Raw genomic sequence first — 21,810 nt, 5'->3', positions numbered from 1 at the left:
ACAGGAGCCCATCCCCCTTAACAAGTAGGCCCTGGTCTGCAACACTTGGTCACGGCCGCTGGAGCCGAACGGCACAGCCGGTGAAGGGGGAACAGACGTGCCGGGACCAGAAAAGCCTCACAGCAGAGCACAGGGCCACCTCCTCAGCTGCGACACAGGCCTAACGGGTCCCACGCAGCCCCCAAGGAGGGACAGAGACCCCAAGGACCAGCTGGAGGAGGGACGTTCACGGTCAGCTCACCTTGGCTGGTTCACCTCGAGGGGCACAGCTTGCTGGTGACCCTCGAAACCCATCGAGGCCCCACTGGGGGCGGTGAACTTGGCACGATTTTGCAGAAGCCGCCGGGAGAGTGGGAAGAGCTCATCGGCCAGTGGAAACAGGGGAGGGGCACCCGTGATCCCTGAGCGTGCACATGGTGGCAGGTGTGGCGTGCACACTTCCTGTCCCCTGGGAGGCAAACCCAGCAGAGTGAGGACCTGGGACGGCCACACAGGTCCCCTCCGCGGAGGTGGGATGCCAGCCAGTGGGACACCACGTGGGCCGTGACATATTTTCACTGTCACCCGGGAAGTTATAGAATAGGAAAAGCAGGAAAGGAAGATTAAAATGGAAGTGGAGCCTGCCCGTTCCACGGGCAGGGAGACAGAGGCCCAGCAGTGAGGCACCTTGGCCAAGGGGCCCACGCGGGAGCCAGGTCTGGCGGCCTCCGTGTGACCGGACGGTGCCGACTGAGGTCCCGACCCGGCGTGGAGCAATGAGATCTTCAAGGACAAGGCAGAGCGAGGCCGGCACGAGTGCCCAAGCCCTGCTAGCCTCCGGCCCCCCGAGGCTCACGGCTGGCACCAGCCACGGCCACGGCGAACAACAGTGACCTGCCAGGCATACCCTTCGAGTGCTCGTAACACAGAGCAGCTCATCCGCGGAAACGACGTTTTGCAGGCTCAGCGGGGATTTACCCCGCGTCTCTGCCAGGAGGTTGCCAGGTGAGCCGAGCACCTGTGTGGTCACCCTTGGGCTGGGCGGAGCTGTGATCAGAACCCAAGGGAAAAGCATCTGCGTGTGGCCGAGACGGGGCCCAGAGCCCGTGAGCTGCTGCAGGTCCGCACCAGACTAGAGGCTCCCAGGCTGAAGACCATTACAATCCCGGAGGGCTTCCCGGTGGCAGGGATGTGCCGAGCATCCCATGAACATCTTCCTGTTCCATTCTGCTGCCCTGGGAGTGGTGCCCAAGGTACAGATCAGGAAACTGAGGCTCTGACCCTATGGCCCACGATGCGGACTCCTCAGATAGGTTCAGCTGTACCAGCAAGGCTCCCCTCCTCCCCCTCATCCTTCCTATACCTACTGCACACAGAAGTCTTGACTTCAGGGAGCTCATGGTCCCAACAAACTAGGAGCTCCTGCACCTCAAGACAGATGCCAACACAGAGGGGTCACAGAAAAGGAGCAGCCAACACTCCTCCTCTGGGTCGGGGATGAGTTCAGAGAGGTGCATCTGAACTGGGTCTTGAGGGTTGTGTAGGAGCTCACTGGGCTGAAGGAAGGGCACTCCAAGCAGAGGGAACAGAATGTGCAAAGGGGAAGCCCGCCCAGAGGGTGGTGGGGCACCCATGCAGGATGTCAGCCAGGGGGTGGGAGGACCCAAGGCCAGAATTTGAGGAGGGCTGTCATTTAGCAGGGAGTCTGGACTGTATCATGGAGACTCAGAAGCCCTGGAACAGAGACCGGTCTGTTGTCTGCAGAGATAACTGGAGAGGAGGCACTGAAGACGGGCAGGGGCGAATTCTCTCAGAGGAGGTCCCTGTCATCACCTCTCGGCACCAGCACAGACCTTCCACAGAGCTGGGCCAATCCCCCCTCGCAGGTCCCAGAGCCCCGAGACAGGCCCCCACTGATGCTTCCATACCTACTGGTCTCCTGGTCATTCTGGATCTCCGTGGGCATCTGGAGGCCAGTCTGGATCGTCTGACAACCCAGTCAGAGCTACAGAAAATGCCCAGTGGGGTTGGACCCTGACTGCCTGAACCCCTCTCCACCCCCCCCAAATTCTCTTATTCCCAAAGTGCCAGCAGCAGGTGCCCAGCTCCTTCGAGAAGAGAAGGCCCCACAGACCTTGCATCAAAGCCAGTTCAGGGACTGGCCTCGGCAGTCACGGTCTCCAGCTCAGCTGATGCCTGGTGTCCAGGAAGAGGACGGGGCACCAACTCTGGGGGGGCTTGCAGGTGGGAGCCCGGCCCTCCCTGAGCTGAGGGCCTCCCAGGCCCCACCTGTGCCGTGGGGAGGGCAGAGGGGAGCAGGCACGTGGCCTCCGTGGCAGGGACCCCACTGAGGCCCTGCCCTGCACCACACTCAGAGCCGACAGCACCAGCCCAGTCACGGGGAAGGCACGGGCCAAGTTGGGGCGCTTCGGAAACTGACAGGCATTCAGCCACAAAGCCAAAACTCGAGCGTCTGATATCTATCAACACGTCTGCTTTCCTTCGCAAAGACAGGCTCCCACTCCACACAGTTGCTGAATTTTTACTGGAGCCTCCCATCAGAAGCACCTTGGAAGCCGTATGTCTAAGCGGCGTTTGTGACATGCAGAAATCTTCGTGGCATCGGAACGGAAGCACGGGGACAGAATCCCAGAAGCGGCATAGCGTCCTCCACATGGACACACGTGTCTACGTGCACAGCAAATGTGCACCCTGGACAGAAAGTCCCAGCCTGCTGGCAGTGACACTCGGAGTTGGAGGGCCTGGAGCCTGGGTTCTAATAACGGGGGAGGAAATCGCTACATCAGAAGAGGCTGAGCAGGAAACAAAGGGACCCCTCAGGCCGGGGGTCTTGCTTTAGAGCCCTGGGAGCGGGGTCCCCCCTGCCAGCACGGTCCCCTCCTCTGCCTGTCTGGGTCACAGCAGCAGACTCTGCCGCCGTGTCTGCTGGGACGTGAGCCAGCATGCGGAGGGGCCTCCGCCCTCAGGTGCCCTGGGGGACCAGCCAGCAGCCTCGAGAGTGTCCAACGACCTCCCCGAGGGCTGGGCTGGTGGCACCAGGATGGACTTCAGCCTCAACGATCCATGTATCTGTCAGGCTGGGCCAACCGCGTAACAACCAGGCCCAGTGGACGACAGCTCAGATGGAACAGATGCGGATTTCCCAGTCACACAAAGTCAAAACCAGGTGTTCCTGAAACAACGGACCAGGCCGCGGCCACAGCCGACCACTGACCGCACCAAGAGGGATGTGTTCTTGCAGAAACAGGCACACAGAATCGCAATCTGGTAAAGCCTCCTGGTCTAACTGCCCATTTCAGGGAACCCACGGGACAGAGCCGCAGGTTAAGCCCACCCTGTGTGCACTCAGCCAATCCCAGACTGCGGAAAATTCTACGGACCAGCTTCGTGGGCTCGACAAACCCACCGCTGGGAGAGGAGGCGGTGGGAGGCAGGGACGGAGGGGGCAGCTCCAGCAAGACCCAAGAGACCTAGCAGCCCGTGACGGCAGGGGGGGCTTGGCTGGACTGTTCAGCGGTATCAGGTGTTGGTGCTACTGGTTCACGTGAGGTGATGTGCTTTTTGTCTCTAGAGAGGAGATGGCAGGATGCCTGGAATTCGCTCCAAAAGCGACCCCGGGGTACAGGCTGGGTCAGGGGTCAGGCGAACAAGAGGAGTCATGAGCTCCTAAGGGCTCAAGCCAGGTGAGTGGCCCACGGTGTCACCGACGCTTCTCTCAACTTTTGTATGTCTTGGAAATTGTCTCCTATACAAAGTAAAAACAAAACAACACACCCATGTTCACAGTGGCCACAGGGCGGGAGCAACCTGAGTGTCCACTACTGGGCGAACCGAGAAGGGTCCACGCAGACCACGGGAAGGCCACGGCGACACCTGCCACAGCACGCACGGACCCGGAGGGCACCGCATGCAGGGCAGTCAGCCCATCACAACAGGACAAACACCGCAGGATTCGCTCACATGAGGCTCCCGCAGGAGTCAGATCCATAGAAACGGGGAGGAGGTTGGGGGGGGTGGGATTGCTATTTCCCTGCGACCGCAGCTGCGGTCTGGGAAGACGAGAAAGTTCTGGAGATGGGGGGATGGGTGCACAACATTTTGAATGTACTTAATGCAACCAAATGTCCACTTAAAAACAGTTCTGATGGTAAAGTTTACGTCATACGTATTTTACCACGATTAATTTTTTTAAATACATAGGTGTTCCTAGTGGACCAGGCTCCCTTCCACGTGGGGACGTGGGACCCAAGTGCCCGGGAGCCTCAATGCTGGCTCCCAAGGCTGCCATGCATGTGATGCCATGGGCCCGGAGGGGACGCCGGCTCCCGCTCCACTGGCTTGTGCCCGGCATGCGGGTACCCGGCCGCAGGGACCACTGCGCGCCTGGGGAGAAGGGGGATGGGCCGATGGGCTGTGAGCCAGCCCTGCGCAGTCACGCTGGACCACGTACCAGCAGGACAGGGAGGGAAACTGCCTTATTTTAACTTTCCTTGTTGCCCCAGGAAAATTCCTGCTCACGGCAGCTTTCAAAGCCAAGGGAGGACGTGATGAATCTGCCTGAGCCAAGAGGGGCAGGGCCAGGCAGCCGTGGGACCTGGGAGCGGGGCACGAGGGCTGAGAGCACCAGCGGGGGGTAAAGGAGTCGCGGTGTGAATGAGCATGTGAGCCTCCCTTCTGAGGCTCTGGAGGGATGTGAATCGGGGGCACCATTCACCCCATCGCCAGCCCGCGTGACTGTGTCCACACACGCGGCCTCTCACCAGCCGCAAGGAGCAGGCGTTCCCATTGACGGCAGTGGGAGGCCCAGGGGGTAGAGCGGGGACGCTAACGTCTGCACACCGCTGGGGGCTCCAGGGGCGAGGCTGAGGTGAGATGCGAGTGGGGCCAACGTCCTCCGGCCTCCCCGACTCGCTTGCACCTGCTGGGTGCTTGGGGGGCAGCCGAGGGCAGGAAGGGATCAGGGTCCCGAGCAGCCGCGCTCTCCTCCCCCGAGGGACCCACGCTGGGGAGGCCCTGCGCCAACACCTCTAGCAGATGAGCTCAACGGGGCCTCAGCGCTTGAGGGACCGCGTCTCCCTGGTGACGACCGCAGACTCAGGTCTGTCCCCAGGCTGGCCCACAGCTCCCTGAGGACAGCACCATGGGGTCGAGGGCTCAGGGCCACGCAGGTTGCAGCTTCACGCCTGGTTCCAGAAGGGGTCGCTCCCCGCCTGCCTCCCCAAACCCTGGCCCAGGCACCACCCCCCGCCCCCGGCCCCGACGGACACTGAGGAGCCAGACTCCAACAGAGAAGCGTAGCTGATGGGGCAGAGAACACAAATGTGAGAAACCCAGACTGCAGACGGCTCCCCGCAGGAGGTGCACACACGGCCCACACGCCATCAGGGAGACACCCCTCACGCCCACGGGCGCCGTGAGAAGCAGACCGATGACCAGGGCCGCGAGGACGGGAAGAGAGCAGAGCCCCCCGCGCTGCCGCTGGGCACGTAACACAGGGCAGCCGCTGCGGCAAACACCACGGCGGGTCCCCAGAAAGGTAAACTAGGATTGCCGCGCAGCCCAGTGCCTCCGCTCCCGGGTGGATCCCCGAGAGAACGGGAAACATGTCCGCGCAGGATTCTGTACGTGAATGTGCACGGCAGCAGAATTCATCACAAAGGCGCAAACGACCCAGACCCCCCCCCCCCCGGGGGGGGGGGGCCACCNTCGTGCGCGGAGTACTCGGCCACAGAAAGGTCTGGTGCCTGCTATGGTGGGGATGAACCTGAGGACGGCATGTGAACACGTCTCAGGAGGAGCCAGCAGGCCGAGGCACGCCTGTGTTCAGCACGCGCGAGGACACGAGCCTCTATGCGGCAGGCAGGGTTCGCGTGCCCAGCGTCCCCCAGCAGGCACCATCCCTCCCCCACTCCACGCCCATGGTCCTCCACCACCTGCCTCACACTGGAGGTGCACACATGACCCAGTCTGGCCACTCAGAGCCTTTCCCGATCATTCCAACATCAGGGCTGGGAGCAATGCTCTCTCCTTCCCTCCACATTGAGAACTGCAAGGATTACATGAGCACAGACCTGCTGGTCTTTCCTACCCCAGGACCCCATGCAGGGAACCTGATGGAAAAGGAGGTGCACACACAGAGGGCAGCAGAGCCGAGAGGGAGAAAGCTCTGACATATCTGAACCCTGGATCCAACTGTGCCTGCCGGCGACCCACAGAATGACAGCCAACACAGTCTTTTTGTCTTGAATTGATTTGAGTGGTGACCGTTGCTTGCAACTGAGTCCTGGTTCACACGGCCGATTCCCACTTCACACAGACCTAGTTTTGGAGAAAACCACGAGTGGTCTAAACTGCTCTTCGAAACCCCCTGGAACACGCATTCAGGAGCTCCGTCACGCCAACTACACAGAACCTTACAGAGTGGAGACTCAGCAACGTGCTCCTGCAGCGAGAGGGCCCCACTTCCCATCCCGTTCCTTTCACCCCTGCCCATTTCTCCCTCCGGCCTCCAAGCTGGTGGGGTGGAAGCCATGACTCTCTCGCTCAAGGGGTGGGCCTTCCCCAGGCACCAGCTGGCTGGGTCAGTTCACTGCCTGGCAGAGCCTGTGGGTGGGACCCGGGAGAGGCAGGGGGAGGCCCAGGTCACAGTCTGGGGGTGGTGGCGGTGGGCAGGCGGCAGACAAAGCCCGAAGCTCAAGTCGGAGGAGTGGTTTGGGGAGCCGGGAGCCGTGGCATCTGTAAGCCGTGGCAGGTTCCGTCAGTGACGACATAACCCCCTACCATCTCGCCATCAGCGAGGTCCGCCGCACCGCATGCCTTGGGAAGATGGTGCTTCTTGGAAAACTCCAGGAAAGTGGAGGCGGGGCCACGGGACCCCAAGAACTAAAGAAACTTTGTGGGGTGGGGAAGCCTGACCAAGTGAGGGCTGAGCTGCGACGCCAGCTCTCGGGGCACAGGCTGATCCCACAGACAGGAGCTGTGATTTACAGGTGGTGAAGGAGCGGGTGGAACGGTGTTCATAAGCACGGAACAGCCTAGCTGTGGGGCAGAGTGCTGCAGGTAGAATCAGGATGCCCCCCCCCGGACTCACAGCCACCCAGAACTTCAGCATGACCTTACCTGGGGTAGGGTCTCTGCAGATCTAAGAGGAGATCAGATTGGGTTAAGGCGGCCCTAAATCCAATGATGTGTCCTTATAAGAAGAGGGGACACAGACACCAGCACAGGGACAGGGCAAGTGAAGACAGAGGCAGAGACTGGGGGGACATGGCCACCAGCCAGGAAATCCCTGGGACCCTGGGAGCTGGAGGAGGCAGGAAGGACCCTCTGGAGCCTCGGAGGGAGCGCAGCCCCGCCTACACCTTGTTTTCAGACCTCTGCCCCCAGAGCTGGGAGAGAATAGAGTCCTGTGGTCTCAGCTCCCCCCCCACCCGCCGTGGGTGGCACTTTGTCATGACAGCCTCAGGACACTCACATGGGGAAGATCAGGAGCATTGCCCCCAAAGGACCAGCAGTGCGGTGTGGCTGGGGCACAGCAGAGACACTCCTTCCTTCCAGAACCACACGCGGGACACTGTGGCAGTCAGCTGTAACGCCGGGTAACAATCCCCCCAAAGGAGGTGGCTTACAAAAATCATTTATTCTTGCTGGGGCATCGGGGTCTTCCCGGGGACGGGGCTCCCCAGGTCATGTCACAGTGCTGGCAGGAGCCCAAGAGGGGTGAGCCAGGGGCTGGCCGCCACGCCCACCCCGTGCCACTGACCACACAAAGCACGTTGCCGAGCCTCTAACAGGAGGGACCCCAAAGTCACATGGCAAAGGGCAAGGCCAGCGGTGGGGTTGGAGTCAGGAACAAATTGAAGTTTGCCACAAGCATTTACTGGATTCCAGCCTGGACTGAAACAAGCCGCACACTCTCCAGGTCTGACTAATGTGGACGTGGCTCCCCCAGCACCGGCAGGGACACGGAGGCTCGGTGTCCACCAAGGGGTCAAGGGCAGGGGTTGGCTCCGCTCTCTGCACCTGTCTCCCTGCCTGCTCTCATGTCCCAGGGAAGGACAACCCAGTGTCCTCTGTCCTTGTAACCCCACCAGGCACCTGTTGTCTTCAACCCATTTTATAGAGTTGAAGACACAGCCCGGGGAGTTTATGAGCTCACCAGAGGCCGGAGAGCTGCACACAGCAGGACCACTTACCACGTATCTCTAAGAGGAGGAAATGGGCTCCCGCTGCAGCAGGAGGGCTGGGGGCCCCACTGAGGGGGAATACCCCATAGTCACCAAGTCTGGGGACAGATCCCCGAGACTGATGTGAAGTCCGTCTCTCCAGGGCCCTGTAAGAGGCACCGGCTTCCCATGAGAGGTGACGGGCTTAGGGGAGGACAAATGAAAGGGCCCCTGGCCCCACTCTGGGCCCCAGGACCGCCGAGGCAGGGCTCTCCTGGATGTGGCCAGCATGGTGCTGGCTTCCTGTCTCCCACGTCATCCAAGGTGCCTGTCTGAGCGCCAGGTGGGAACGCTGCCTGGGGCTGAGTCACCGGCTCTGTGCCTTCTGTCTGACAAGTGGCACAGAGCGGAGCAAAGCAAGCCACCAGCCTAATCACATCCGACAGCCCGCGTCCCCTGACCCCGCGTGTGAGGGTGAGACACACGGGGCGTGGCTTGGCGGAGGCGTGGAGGAGCCCCTGGGCTTCTGGGGCAGGACCTAAGGTTTGGAGATGCACACAGCTCGGGAAGCAGCAGCCTCTCACCCCCAAGCGAGCCCTCGGCCGGCCCCGGCCCCGGCCCCTTCCCAGGATGTAGCACCGTACTCCCCAGCGTCTCCTCCGGTTTTCCTGTCGGGAGGCCAGAGCTGAGCAGATGGCTCTCGCCCACCAGAAGGCCTGTCCTAGCAGGTGGCCGGCCCTCCCCCGGAGGCAGGAAGCTCAGTACCCTGCAGAGAGCCCAGCTCCGCAGGGCCTGGAAGAGCTGGCCGCCTGGCAGGGTGGCAAAGAGATGGGCTTGCCCATTCAAGAGAGGGGACGGGGGGGGTGACGCACCCCACCCCGGGCCTGCGCAGGGAGCGCACACCGTTCCCAAGGGGCTGTGGCAAATCACTGCACACGGAGGCTTTAGCACGTGCCAACCGGCTTCTGTCCATGGAGGGCAGAGACCAGCATCTCAGCGCGGAGTCACAGGGCGGGGGGGAGCAGTTCCTTCTAGAGGCTGGGGTGGGGGGCTCAGTTTCCTCCCTTCCTCCGGAGGCCACATCCTTGGCTCGTGGCTGCATCACCTGCCTCCTCCCCCACCATCAGTCCTTCTGACTCAGCGGGTGCGGACCTCCCCCAGGACACTTGTGGTCACGCTGCTCCCCAGCCCTGCAAAGGACTCGAAACCCTTCACCACGGCTGCAAAGTCCCTCCTGCTGCGGAAGGGCACCTACCCACAGGGTCCAGCAATCGGGAGGACGACATCTCCGGGGCATCGCATCGTCAGCCTCCGACAGGGACAAATGCCCCACGCCCCGCTGTGGCCCTCCCTCCGCCCTTCGCAGCCACAGTAAATCAGGGCAGCCTTCCCGCCAGGCCACCTGGCAGCATCACCATAGACTCTAAACGCACAGCTCTCTCAGGCAGCAAGGTCTGCTCCAGGAGGGCAGAACTGCGCAAGCCGCCGCGGAGCGTGCAGACAGCCTCTGAGGCCTCGTAGCCTCTGAGGCTTCGTTCGTCAGACCGGGCAATCAGACGCATCCACAGCTCACTCACAGAGTCGGGGTCGGGCCAATGTGGCGCAGCACGTCCTGGAATATCGTGCAGCCAGCAGAGCGACACGCAGGTCTGGGTATCCTGACATAAGTGAGGAGGAAAGTGGGCCACGGACGGCACGGCCCCATCACTGTAACAGGAAACCGTGAGGGTGTGAGACCCGTGTCTCCAGGAGAAAAGCCTGACAAGACCGTACAACTGTCAGGGGCGTCTGGGTGGCTCTGTCAGTTAAATATCTGACTCTCAATCTCAGCTCAGGTCTTGATCTCAGGGTCATGAGTTCAAGCCCACGTTGGGCTCTATGCTGGGTGTGGAACCTACTTTAAAAATGCACGTAGCCCCCCCTTGTCCGCGGTTTCTGGTGCCCACGGTCAGCCGAGGGCTGGAAGCAGGTGACCCCCCCCTTCTGACGTGACTTCTGTCACACTATATTGTTGATGTTCCATTTAATTATTACTGTTAATCTCTTTCTGTGCCTCATTCAGAGACTAAGTTTCTTCATAGGTCTAATGTCTAGGAAAACAGGGCACGGGGCTCGGTTCTGCCCACGGTTCAGGCATCCACAGGGGGTCTCGGAATGGGTCCCCAAGGATAAGGGTGGGGTCTCTGTAATTCTAAGATGAACCCGTCTTAGTGGGACAGTTATCACACCCCAATCTGTTTTATTGATTGACTATTTTTGTGTGGATATATCATTTTAATAAGAAATAAAGTTCTTTTAAAAAGCAAGCCCCCGCCCCCTCCCCAGTTTCAGATCCTGAAAGGTTTTGTTTCCTTTAAGAAGGAAAGATGCCCCAGGTAATCTCCTGGCAGATGATCTGGACAGCCCGCCCAGGCGCTGCACCCACGCCCCGCGAATGCCCCGCAAACGGGGCAGATGGCAAGCTCACAGCTGCCCAAAGCCACTGGACACAGCTGGAAGGAAACTGGCAGGACGCCCCGAGGCTCAGCTGCAGAGACACCAGCTCGGCCTGGGCACACAGCAGGCACTCGAGACGCGGCTGGCAGGTTGGAAGGCCCTCCCGGAGCAGGCCTCATGGAACCCTCCCGTCCTAGCGGCAACACTGTATTTAGAGAACTTTTCAAGGAAGCCAGCCCGTGCCCCCATATTCCTGACTGGGGGTCCCGGAATTTGCTCAGGCCTGAAGGGGCAAGAGGAGGAGAGGCTGGCAGCCAGCACCCTGGCAGTGCATCTAGTCCTGACCGGGCCACTGCCCCCTCAGCATCGGGGCCTGTCCTCGGCCACATGGCTCACCTTCCCAGCACACTGGCAGAGACACTCCCGCCTCAGGAGGGTCGGCCGGCCTGGCAGGTGACCATGAGTGCGCGGTGGTCAGGGAGCCCTGTCTGCCCGAGCGTGGGAGGGGGACGGCTGCCAGCGAGTCAGGAATGGTATTTCCCATCTAAAAGCCTGGTCAGCGTCCCTCCTGTCTCCTCCCACCTGCAGTCCCACGCAGTCAGCCAAGCATCACAAGGCACGGACGTCAGCCGAGGGCCAGCACGAACACCTGTCCGCCCTGTTGGCTGCCACGATGACCCGGCCAGCCTCAGCACACAGGAACAGGTGTCCTCTGTTGCCCAGCCACTGCCACGGCGGCTCCTGCCCCCACCAGCACAGACGCAGGGACGCCTGCCCCCCCACACACACCATGCCCATCTGGGGCTGCTCCCATGGGGACAGAGACCCCTTGAACAGCACAGCTGCCCCCACACCGCTTCACTCACCCCCAAGCATCACGGCCACTCCCAGGAAACCACTGGCTCCAAGCGCGGGGCTGCGGGTGTAGCGCCAGAGGGAAGCCAGACTGCGGAGTGGGGGGCGGGACAGAGAGCCCTCGGGTCACCGTCCTGGCTCACCCGCCCGGCACGTTCCTGGCTCTCCATCCCCTGACCAGCCATGGTCAGGCTCAGGAGCAAGCCCAGAGGTGCACCTGGCCCCTGCGGGGGTCGCTGGGGTAGGGGGAGTGTTGGGGGGGCGGGTGTGTTCTCATCCTCGTCAGCACAAGCGCCCACCACACCCGGGCACTGCGCTGAGCAACACACAGACACCATCTTGTGTAAGCCCCACAACGCGAGATGCTGCCAGGGGACTGACCTCCAGCCCCCGCAGAGTTGGGTGACCTGCCCATGGCCCGCACGGCGAGCCCCCATGGTCAGGACCCAACACCAACCACGGGATGTCAGGGCCCAGGAGCTGTGACACCAGAGTGACCGTGCGGGAAAATGAGGTTCCTGCTTCTGTGAGCTTGGCCAGGAGGCACTGCCTGCTGGGCCCAGGAGGGTCCGCTTTGCACCAGCCAGAGTCCGTGGGCACCAAGGAGCAAGAGGATTCCCACAGTCCCTGCGGAGAGGACAAAGTAGCTGGGGTGAGCCTGGCTGACTAGCACCCTGCCCCCCAAGGCCGCAGCCACCACCATGCCTCCAGGCTCCCGGCCCCCAAGGCAGCTGCCCCTGACGATGAGAGCAGGTAGGGCTGAGGCGATCATTCATTCATCCACTCATTCATTCATTCGTTCGTTCCAAGCACGGCCATGCACGGAAGCTCCGTAGCCCCCGGGCGTTCAGTAGCGACAGAAACGCCCCTGGCCGGGAGTCTCTGCTCCACCAGAACGACCGGTAACAATCCCTCGGCCCATCTGAGAACAGTGCACATCCGCTGACAGCTGTCCACCGTAGCGTTCGCGAGGTGCCATAGAGGCGGCAGACGGGGGCCCCGCTCACAACCACCACCGCGGTCCCTGGTAACGCTCGCAGGCTCTGGACCCCCGCCCGCCCTCACCTAGCAGACGCAGCTGGGGGCTCACTGCCCTCTGTCGGCCGCCTTCTCAGCAGCCCCGGGAGATGCGTGGTGGGGAGGGGGACGGACGGGCCCACCCCCAGCTCGGCCTCCTCCAGCTCTAGCCTCCTCGGGGAGCCGCAAGAGCTGCGGGACAGAGGGCAGCTGCTGGACACTCGAGCGGGACAGCCCCTGGGCCAGGAGGGGACAGGTTCCCATTGTGACTTCCAGCCAGACCCCAGGCTGGTCCTCTGGAAGACCAGCAGCTGTGGTGCAATCACAGCTGTCAGGCTCTGTCCCCCAGGCCAGCGTGCCGCTAGCAGCACGGTGATCAACTAGTCATGTCAGCCGCAGGCACCGGCTCGGATGATGGAGAGGCAGCAGGCATGGAAGAGACGCGTCTGCTGTCCTGTTAAGGACATTTCACGGAAGGACCCGAGTGTCTGACAACAGGAGGCGTCTACACTGAGGTCCATCGGAATACATGCTGCTCAGAGCAGTCTCCTTGAGGGCGCTCAGGGCTGTCCCCCCATCGGAGACAGGGCAGGTGGCGGCCTTCAGTCACAAAGGGGGAAGGGGACTTTACAGATGGTCACAGGGGAAGGACAGCAGCGCCTTCTGCTCTGATTGCGGCCCCCCCAGACAGACCCACCTGGCATGGCCTCCCCCATGTGTCTCCCAGAGCACCTCCACCCAGCGGGCCTCCCGTCACACAGAAGAGCTGGCGGTTCCAGCCTCCCAGGGCTCCTGAGAAATGCAGGTGCTCAGGCTGTGCCCAGACCCGCCGAACCAGCAGCTCTGGGGGCGGGGGGGGGGCACCTTCTGCGTGCACCCACCTCTGGGGTTGCTGACACCAGATGATGGCCTGGAAAGCCGGAGAGAGCTCAGAGCACAGGCGGCACCCCACGCAAGGAACCCAGCACTTCTGGGGGTCTGGGGGCTGGGCTCCGCGTGCCTAAGAGCCCCAGGGATCCCCGTGCACGGACCGGGGACTGCAAACTGGGCTGCAGACACTCCCCCGACCCCGCCACCCCTTTAGCTAAGTGGCCACATACAGGACCCCCTCTCAGAACTCACGCTCTGTGTGCCACTCCCTACCCGTGTGTTCCAGGAAAGCCTGTGTCCCCATCGCCTGGGCAGCTGTCCCCACAGAGCTCTCCCCTGGGGTAGGAGATACCACACCATCTCTCACGGACTTGGTTCAGTAACCTGAGCCCAGCCGGGACCCACAGAGGGAGTGGCAGCTCCCCTCTGCTATCACCTGCATAGCCTGGCTGTCTTTTGGCCATGACAGTGATCAGAGTCCACCTGGGGTCAGCCACCTTGCAGCCACCGAGGCCACTTTCACACTTCACTGGTGTCTGGGGTGTGGACCCAGCTCTCGTCTGCGGGCTTTGATGTTGAGGACAGAGGCCTGTACCCTCTCTTTTCCAAATCTAAGCCCAATGAGAAAATGCAGGATGCATGGCCCCATCCCACAGCCTGGAAGGGATTTTATCCTCATCCCTATTTGCAGGAACAGAGGACATTGTCACCCCTACCCGCAATGGGTGACCCTGGGCAGCAAGAGGCCCAAGTGGCTCAGCGTCTCACTGCAGGCACATCCAGGGCGGGGAAGGCTGGGAGGGTGACGATGGCCTGTGCCGGGCCCCACACAGGCGGAGGGCACTGCATTACTTCATCCTGTCCTTCCACAGGGAATCCAGCCCAGAGAGGGGAAGCACCTTCCCTAGGCTGCTCAGCAGTGACGGGCCTGAGCCAGACCAGGGTCTGCAGCCCTCCTGAGCTGGCCCCAGTACAGAGAGGGGTTGTAACCTGAGTTCTGGGACCTTCGCTGGAGGCTGGGGCTGTCACTCCTGGTTCACAGACTGAAACCTGCCCTACATGGAGCTTGTCAGGTGTGCAGACTCTGAGCTCTGCCCACATGACCTCGGGCCCCCATTTCTATGGGATTTGTCAGAAAACTGCTGAAAACTGCCCTGCGTCCCACGTCCTCAGTCCCAAGGACATTCTCCTGGTCGTTGGACTTTAAAGTCACTTCTGCCGAAGACCCAGGGGCCAAGAATGGACCCATAGCCAGACAGGAGCTACCCCGAGGACCCCAGATCCTCGACCACGCTGTGTCCCAGCCCTGGAACGGCCTCTCGTCCACGGAGGTCAACAAACCACAACAAACACAACTGGACGGCGGGAAATACACCCAAATGCCAGCCCGTCTGGGTGCCGTAGACGACCAGAGCTGACGACACCTTCCTCCTTTCACATTCCGTGTTCCATACGAGCAAGTGTCACATTGAGGATGGAAAAAATTACATTACACCTAATTTCATCTTAAACTCCCAGGGGAGTCATCAGAAACGCTGGTCCTGTTTGTTTCTGTGCCTGAAAGCTTCTGGGGGAGGAGGGGCGTGAGCAATTTGGGACCGTAGTGCTCAGGGAACAGCTCCATCTTTCTCTCGGCTTCTCAGAGCGCATTTCCTCTCCAACACCTCAGATGTCGGGAGCAGCACATACCTGCCGATAAACCCCAGCTACGGTTCTGTTCTGCTGTGGATCAAAGGTCACGGAAAACCAGAGCCAAGCGGACGAAAACTTAATTAGTGACGAGGTTGGGCAGCCTGAGCCCTCACGGAGCCAGAAGCCTTCCTGCCCCTGGCTGGGAACACAGAATCATCCAGAAAGACACTGAGGCTGTCCTCCCAGACACCTCCAGCCTGGGCAGGTGCGACTCCTAACACCATCCCCAGGATGCCCGCCTACCTACCCCTGCAGCTCCGGGGAGCCAGGCCCTGAGCCCCTTCTTCCAGCTCTGAGCCCGCACCAGCACCAGTCACCTCGAACGCCAACACGGTGCCCACCAAGAGCCGACTCGGGACCCGCTGCCCAGTGCCCGGCAGCCCTGCTGAACCCCAACTCAGGAAGGGCCGCATCTCACACCAGCTGTTGGCCCACGGCACCGAGTGTCCCATGAGCCCCCTGCCGGGCATCCCCAGCCGGCCCGTGCACTTGGGGCTGTCTCCTGGGCCCACAGATAACCAGGGCCGCTTCTCCCTCCCCGACGTGCCCGCAGCGCTGGCAGCGCGACCGTGGCGACACCAACCCTCGTGTGGCCAGCAGAACGGCCCACGTTCTTCACCCACGGCGACCCCACGTGAAACACCCGCATGCGGAGCAAAGGGCACGCTGCTCTGTCCTGGGCTGTCGGGCCCAGAACCCCCTTCAACCAACTGCTGCCCGGCCCCTCGCCGCCTGAGAACCTCCGAGGGGCCCCCGGGTTCCACGGGGCGCCGTCTGAGAAGCACCCGAGCCTCATCCCGAGGACAGCATGGCCGAGCAGACCATCCACCGCGCCCCTACCTGGAGGCCGCGATCTCCGCCTTCTGCTTGGCGATGGTGGCGGCCCGCGCGGCGGCCTCCACCGCGCGGTCCACCTTCTCGCGGACCTTGCTGGCACGCAGCGGGATGAGGCTCTTGCGCTTGCCGCTGACGAGCACGTTCTGCTTGTACTTGCCCTCCTCCTTGGTGCCGTCGGGGAAGGTCATGCAGCCGTAGCCGTGCCGCCGGTTGCCGGCCCACTCGCCCTCGTACTTGAGCCCGTCCGAGCGCTGGCTCACGCCGAAGCCCGAGCGCTTGTCGCTCTTCCACTCGCCCACGTAGGTCTCGGTGGTGGTGGCGTCGATGTCGTCCTCGATGACGGCCAGCTCGGCCTCGCCCTCGCCCAGGCTGATGGTGGAGTGGATGTCGCTGGCCGTGGAGCTGACGGTGCTCATGCCGGCCTCGCTGCGGAACGAGCTCTGCTTGCTGCGCTGGCTGGCCAGGCTGCTCTTGGATTCGGACTTGCGCAGTTTCAGCCCGCTCAGCAGCGAGCGCCGGAACAGCCCCTTCTTCTTGCTCTTGAGGATGTCGGAGTCGCTGTGGGCCACGAGTACAAAGCCCCCTCGGGACACGGCCGGGCTGCCGGCCACCGCCGGGGAGGCGTCGGGGTGCAGCGCGGCACCGTTGGTGTGCTCGCTGCGCAGAGAGTTGATGGACGTCCTCAGGGGCGAGCGGATGACCGCCGCCATGCCGTAGGGGACGCTCTGCCGCACACCGTAGCCTTGGCGCATGCCGCCGACCCACTGGCCCTGGTAGGTCCCTGCAGAGACAAAGGAGAGAGGGGTGAGCCCCGGAGGGCGACGGGACACAGCGGGCCCGGCCTCCGTGGTTCTGTCTGGGGACAACCTGGTGAGGTTTGCTTGGAGGCCGACAGGCCACAGTGTTTTCATGATTAAAGCACCGATGGTCTTTGGTAAAGACACTTCCACCCTGCTTCCCACGGTTGCCTTTCATTCTCTTAGAAGCTGGGGAGGGGAAGATGAGGTGTGTCAGAGTCTGACGCAGTCAGGAGTGAACTGGAGAGCCCCCCCTGCACGCGGGCAAAGGGGAGGAACACAGCAGAGGAGAAGGAAGCACACGCTACGGAGGGACCCCGAGCAGTCACGGGGCCCAGAGTCCAGCCCAGGGACACAGATCCGGACTACAAGCTGGGTGTGAAGAGGCTGTCCTGGGAGTAAGTTCCCAGTTGCTGGAGGCATCCAAGAAGGGGCTGGAAGAGCAGTAAGAGGGGACATCTTAAGCACTTCGGGAAACGAAGGCATTGCAACTAGCAGACCTGACATCCCCAAAAGAGTCAAAAGCAGAAACTCGAAGAAGTATTTGCACACCCGTGTTCACGGCAGCATCATTCAGAACAGCCAACAGCTGGAAATGACCCAGGAGTCCCGCGATGGACGAATGCATAAACAGAATGGGGTCCATCCACACAATGGAATATCATTCAGCCACAAAACGGACACCCACTACAGCATGGGTGCACCTTGAGGACTTGGTGAAACCAGGCAGGCTCAGGAGGACAGACACCATGTGAGAACCTTGACATGAGGCCCCCACAATAGTCAAGTTCAGAGACAGATGAAGGGCAGGTGCCAGGGGCTGGGGGAACGGGGAGTTGTATTCTAATGGGGTCAGTTTCTATTTGGGGTGATGGAGAAGTTTTGAAAGTAGATAGAGATGATGGTTGCATGAGGCCATGGATATAATGCCACCGAGCTGCTAAAGTGTGGTTAAAACTGCAAATTTTATGATACATAGAATATCTTCCCACAACAGAATAAAAAGGAAATATAAATCAACTTTAAAACCAGGCTCATGTCCTTGCTCTATTTAGTGGTTGTGTGATGGGAACCTCTCTGACCCTCGGTCTCTTCGTCTGTAGGAGTCTGAAAGCCCTCATGCTGTAAGTCACTGGGAGAAGAGAACGGACTCTCAGTGTGGAGTCCGTCCTGTGTTCCTACACTGACGGCCAGGCCTCAGCCGGGCTCCAAGGAGGGGCTCCCCACCCTGGGAGGGCTTTTCCAACACACTGTTACAGGGGCCGTAAACCAGAAACTCACCCACATACAGGTTTTATTTGTCCCAAGGTGTTTTTATAAAAGATGAATTGCCAACATTTCAAAATCAAGATGTTTCACATAAAAGTTCAGCTCTTCTTTGTCCTAAACAGTTATAGGATCTGGCAACCCAGAACTTTGTTCTCAGATGGCAAAATGGAGTGGAGTCCAGCAGCAGCTGCCTCTTCTAGACCGGGTGCTCCTGCCAGTTTGCCCCACTCCCCACTACTCCCTACTGTCTCCCACCCAGGCCCTCTCCTTCACGTGCTTGCCCTACACCAGAGGTAAGACACAAATCAAGCGTGGAATCCAGAGGCTTGCTGTGTGACCCCAAAGGACTCCAGTGATGAGTCACTCCCCATCACTGTCACCCACAACCCCAAGTCAGAACAAGTCATGGGCTTGTCTGAGACCCTGTCCACACGGTCTGCCCTTACTCAATCCCCACCCCTGCCATTCAAATCCCACCCAATCTAACCCAGCTGGCACCCACTCCTCAGTAACGCCTCCCGGTGCCCCAGCCCACGGAGCTGACCGCATGCCCACACAGGACCCCCGGCATCCGGGCCAATATCCGCATTCTGCTGCTGACTCCGGGGACGCCCGGCTTTGCAGGACAGTCTCCCTGCTCCACCGGGTTGTAAGCTCCCCAGAGGGGGAGGGCCTTGTGTTCTGACACCTTGTCCTCCTCACGACCCGTGCCTGGCCTCGGTGGGGGGAGACGTGGCCGGGCAAGCTGCCAGGACAAAGGACCTGGGAGCCCTTTGCTCCAGCAGACAGCAGCCAACCCGTGGAACCAGTGACCCACAGGCAGGTGCTTTCTGGAAGCAGAGCCTGAGACCGGTGTCCTCCTGAACCTGTCACCGAGGGAGGGCGGAGCCGAGCCGGTGTGGTCGCAGCTGCACGTACCCTTCAGCCCGACCGCGTGGGATTCATCCCACCCCGAGGTGAGGACTTCTGCACCCCCACACTGCTGGGTAGGGGTGTGCCCTGCGGGGAGGCAGTCCTGGGCCCCTGCCCAAGTGCAGAGGCAGACGCAGAGCAGCAGGGTGCTCCCCACACATTCCCCTCCTCGCACCCCTGCCCTGACCACGAGCTCTTCCTGCCTCGGGCTGCCTGTGCCAGGCAGTGGCACCCACTCCTGGGGGGGCACCCACCCGCCCCACGGAGTCCACTGCACCCCTTCCCAGACTCAAACTGGCTGTAAGCAGGGGACACTCATGGGGGCAAGACAAAGGTGAGGTGACTGCCACTCCACATGCCCAGTGTGGCCCACGTTGGGACAGAGACCCCGTGGCTGGCACCAACTGGGCGTGTGAGGAGGAACCCGGGACCAGGCGCGGCGGGGGTGGGGAGGCCTGGGGCAAGCAGGCCCGATCAGGCAGGCAGACCTGCTGCCCACACAGCGGCCCTCCTGTCCCAGTTCAGGTTGCAAACGGGCTGCCATCGCAGGGACCCTCTCCCCCGAAACCTAGGGTGCCCTTCTACTTGTGGCCTGGGGACAGGCTGTCAGATACGGCACAGGATGCTGGGCTGAAGCTGAGTCTCACATGCACAAGGAATCTGGGAGAAGAAACCGGGACTTCTTTATACAAGAGCCTTGGGTGATGGTCTGAAATTCGAGTTCATTTGCTGAATCTGGCCCCCGGGTGGGGACCCTCCATGAGAACACCCCAGGTTTTGCGGGGGGGCGGGCAGGAAGGATGGCAGCCCCCCCAAACCGCAGGACCTCCTGGGAGGGAAGGGAGGCCCAGCCCCTGCGCCCGTCCTTCCCCTCAGAGGAGCCGGAGGCTTACAGACAACGAAGTTAAGGTGTCACCGATGTGCAAAATGAGGTCCGTCCACACAGCGGAGTATCGCTCAGCCTTAAAAAGGAATTCTCACGCCTGCCACAGCACGCACGGGCCTGGCAAACACGACGCTCCGTGAAACCAGCCCATCGCCGTCCCAATGGGGCAAACGCTGGACCGTTCCACTCACGCGGCCCCTGGAGGAGCCAGATCCACGGAGACGGGAAGCGGACAGGGGGTGCCGGGGGCACGGAGCTCCCGTTCGGGAGCTGACGATGAAGCTCCGAAGGCGGATGGCGCAATGGCCACACGGCACGAACACACCGCGTGCCACTAACCCCGCACTTTAGGATGGTTAAGGCGGTCGAGGTCACGCTTATTTGGCCAAATTTTAAAAAATGAAGACCATGAAGGCAGTCCCAGGAGCTTCACGCATAGCCTGGTAGAGGCCGTGATGGGCAGGGGCTCGGGGAGCCGTCGGAAGTGGGACAGACCTGGGTTCGAGTCCCGACCCCACACTTGCTGCATCTGTGACCTTGGGAAAGTCTGCCTTAGCCTCCGCATCCTCCTCTGTAAGAAGGGGAAGACGGCGGTGCGGGCACGGAGGTGGGAGCAGGAACAGAGCTTGGAAAGGTCGTCAACATTCACGGCAACTCTCACTCATCCAAGTTTAGGAAGCCGGCAGCATCTCACTTTGCAGGTGAGGGAAGGAGGCCCTCCCAGGGCAGGATCCAAACCCAGGGCTCAGCACGCTTCCCGCTCCCCAAGCACTTGTGTCCTGCCACACTGGCCTTCCACGAGCCGCACAACTCTGCTGGGAGGGGCAGCGTGGCCAGGAAACACCACGGCCTCTGTAAACCTCAGTGCCCACAGCAGCGGAGCGAAGGCACCCACTCGGGCCTGAGCTCTAGGGCTCTTGCCCTCACTCTAACAAAAAAAACAGTGGTTAACTTCACATTATGTGGATTTCATATCAATTTTTTAAAAAGAATGTAAAGATTGACAGCAAAGAAATGAACGGAAACACAGTGAATACAGGATTCCAAACTCCCAAAACTAGGCAAAAGTAGAGATGATGGAGTTCTGGGGGCTCTGAGAAGAGACATTACAGAGTTAAAGTCCTGCGGCCAACGGGGCCAGGCCGAGCCCAACGGGGTCAGGCCGAGCGGGGCCAGAGCCCCGAGCAGGTGCACCGCAGGTGAGGCTGCCTGAGTCCGATCTGGCAGCCTGGGGTGATAACCTGCCCCCCTCCCCTACCAGGTCCCCCGCTAGGTAAGCTGCACGCACATAATGCGCTGGGCGTGGCCGGAGCCCGCAGTTCAGTTGTCCGAGCATGTTTGCCCCCAGTGGGAACTCATGTCTGAGGCTGTGGCCGATGTCGGTAAGAAATGGGATTCGACGTCGCGGAATCTGCAGACCAGCTCAGCTGGGACCTGCCTGGAAGCACAGCCTCATCGCTCGGCTGCAAAGAACGGGTAGGAATCAAGAAAACAGACCCCAGACAGGCCGTGGGGAGGCGGCTTCCCAGAAGGGAGGCTCCCATCCTCCACCCTCTGCCCTCCCTCCCAGCCTCCTCCCTGCGCCAGTCCTCCGCCCTCTCCTTGCTTACTGGGGCTGGCGGGGTTGGGGGACAATTCAAGCCCCCCGATTCCCAATGGTTGTGTGAATCCAACTGGTTATTCACAGAACATTAAATCCAGTGTTTTGTTGTTTCGTTTGACACCCCACGCAGCCTGTGTGTGAAAAGGCAGAGGCCAGCATGCCCAGTTCGAGGGGAAGGCCAAGCGGGCCTGACAGGTGCTATCCCTCAGGATGCTGGAAGGGCCCCCAGAGCAGATAACTTCCTGTGTGCACTTGCACCCTGACCCCGGGCCGCCCCTCACAGAAAGACACCCAGATGCGGATGGATCGCTGGGGGGTATGCCTGCTTCCCTCCAGGTAAGCTCAGGACAGCAGGTGACCTGCTCATGGATTCCGCCACCCCCACCCTTGCCCATCGCAAAGAAGATAACGCACCGACCCCTCTACCCCATCATCTGAACTTGGAATCAGGAGATCCAAGGGGACGGCAGG

General features: G+C 61.2%; 1 protein-coding gene across 1 annotated transcript in view; it reads right to left on the bottom strand.

The window, feature by feature from the left end:
- The window catches only part of JPH3 (junctophilin 3), a 76,248-nt gene that overhangs the window by 29,833 nt on the left and 24,605 nt on the right, over window positions 1-21,810 (bottom strand). The window contains exon 2 of the mRNA XM_002913378.4: window positions 15,876-16,653. Coding sequence (XP_002913424.1) covers window positions 15,876-16,653 — 778 coding nt within the window. The remainder of the gene's footprint in view (window positions 1-15,875; window positions 16,654-21,810) is intronic.

This window comes from Ailuropoda melanoleuca, chromosome 12, assembly GCF_002007445.2.
Source record: "Ailuropoda melanoleuca isolate Jingjing chromosome 12, ASM200744v2, whole genome shotgun sequence".
Taxonomy (NCBI): domain Eukaryota; kingdom Metazoa; phylum Chordata; class Mammalia; order Carnivora; family Ursidae; genus Ailuropoda; species Ailuropoda melanoleuca.
The sequence above is the reverse complement of the archived record's forward strand: the minus strand, read 5'-3'. Positions and strand labels throughout refer to the sequence as shown.